Below are 1,306 nucleotides of genomic sequence, written 5' to 3' on the forward strand. Positions count from 1 at the left end.
AGAGAGTGTGAGTGAGTGAGTGAGTGAGTGTGAGTGAGTGAGTGAGTGAGTGAGTGAGTGAGTGAGTGAGTGAGTGAGTGAGTGAGTGAGTGAGTGAGTGAGTGAGTGTGAGTGTATATATATATGCAAAACGTATTACAGCACATAGTAGAGGATGTCACATGCCGGCGGTAAACATACCTGACACTGGGGCAACCGGGTCTGACACACCAGGTAGGTCTGAACTCATGTCAGTATCCATAGGCATTGCAGCGGTATCGTCGTAGGTAGGCAGAGTGTGGGCGGGCGCAGCGCTTGTGTAGGTAGACGCATGGGGCGGTGACAGCCCTGGAAGCCCTGGCAGCGACGGGAGAGTGGCCAGCGAGTTGGTCGGCTGCTTTGCCTGTGGCCGGAGATGTGTGTAGGTAAAATAATAGGTAAAATAATAACTTGTGATTAAATGACACTTAACGTTGTTAACGTTGTTCAGATGCACTAGGCGATAGGTGTAGTTCAGTGGTGCGGGTACTCTAGCAATCAACTAGCATGGGCGGCTGTAGTAGCCATGAATGAGATATCATGTGGCCACAGCTACGCCCAGCCAGCCCTCGGTTATGACTGGCGATTATTCTGTCGGATAATCGGTACACGCCGATGCCAATGTACAGGCATGGTTACAAATACAGGGCAGTTTCCTAGTGACAGACATGGTTACAAACACAGGGCAGTTCCCTTGTGAGCACACTAGGCCTTTACATGACCTTCTCCCCAGTGCGTTTCCCCCCCGCGAATATAAGTACATGAATCTGTGCAGTCTCCAATTACATAAGACAGTTCACAAAGTCTAAAGTACAGATACCTGTATGCCCGGGTTATGGTGTGCTGGGAGTGTGCTATTTATAGATCCCAGATCGAAGGATGGTAATCGGCTGAGCTGATCTGTGTCGATAGCTTTGGTGGATATGGGCGCCAGCGGACTGTGGCACAAACCACGTGAACAGAAGAAGAAAATGTCAATACTCATAGTAGCGCATATACATGTGCAGGGAAGTCTACGCAACACAGCATGCGTGCGTTTTTTCGGCGTGTGTGCGAAATAACGCGGGATGGAATAACACGTGGGGAAAAAACATCAGACTGTGATAGATGGATGAACATCTATTCGAGATACTAGACACAGGAACCTTGGCGATAAACGAAAATAACATAATATATATATATATATATATATGTATATATATATATATACATACATACATACATACATACATACATACATACATACATACATACATCCATATATATATACATACATACATACATACAT

The 1,306-nt window shown here is 45.9% G+C and overlaps 1 protein-coding gene across 1 annotated transcript in view; it reads right to left on the reverse strand.

Moving 5' to 3' along the window:
• Window positions 1-1,003, reverse strand: part of SARC_06012 (hypothetical protein) — a gene marked incomplete at its 5' end in the record, with an annotated part of 4,296 nt that extends 3,293 nt beyond the window's left edge. Inside the window, 2 exons of the mRNA XM_014300109.1 lie at window positions 181-382; window positions 839-1,003. Of these exons, the coding sequence (XP_014155584.1) occupies window positions 181-382; window positions 839-1,003 (367 nt within the window). The remainder of the gene's footprint in view (window positions 1-180; window positions 383-838) is intronic.
• Between the last annotated feature and the right edge of the window lie 303 nt (window positions 1,004-1,306).

Source organism: Sphaeroforma arctica (genome assembly GCF_001186125.1).
Source record: "Sphaeroforma arctica JP610 unplaced genomic scaffold supercont1.412, whole genome shotgun sequence".
Taxonomy (NCBI): domain Eukaryota; class Ichthyosporea; order Ichthyophonida; genus Sphaeroforma; species Sphaeroforma arctica.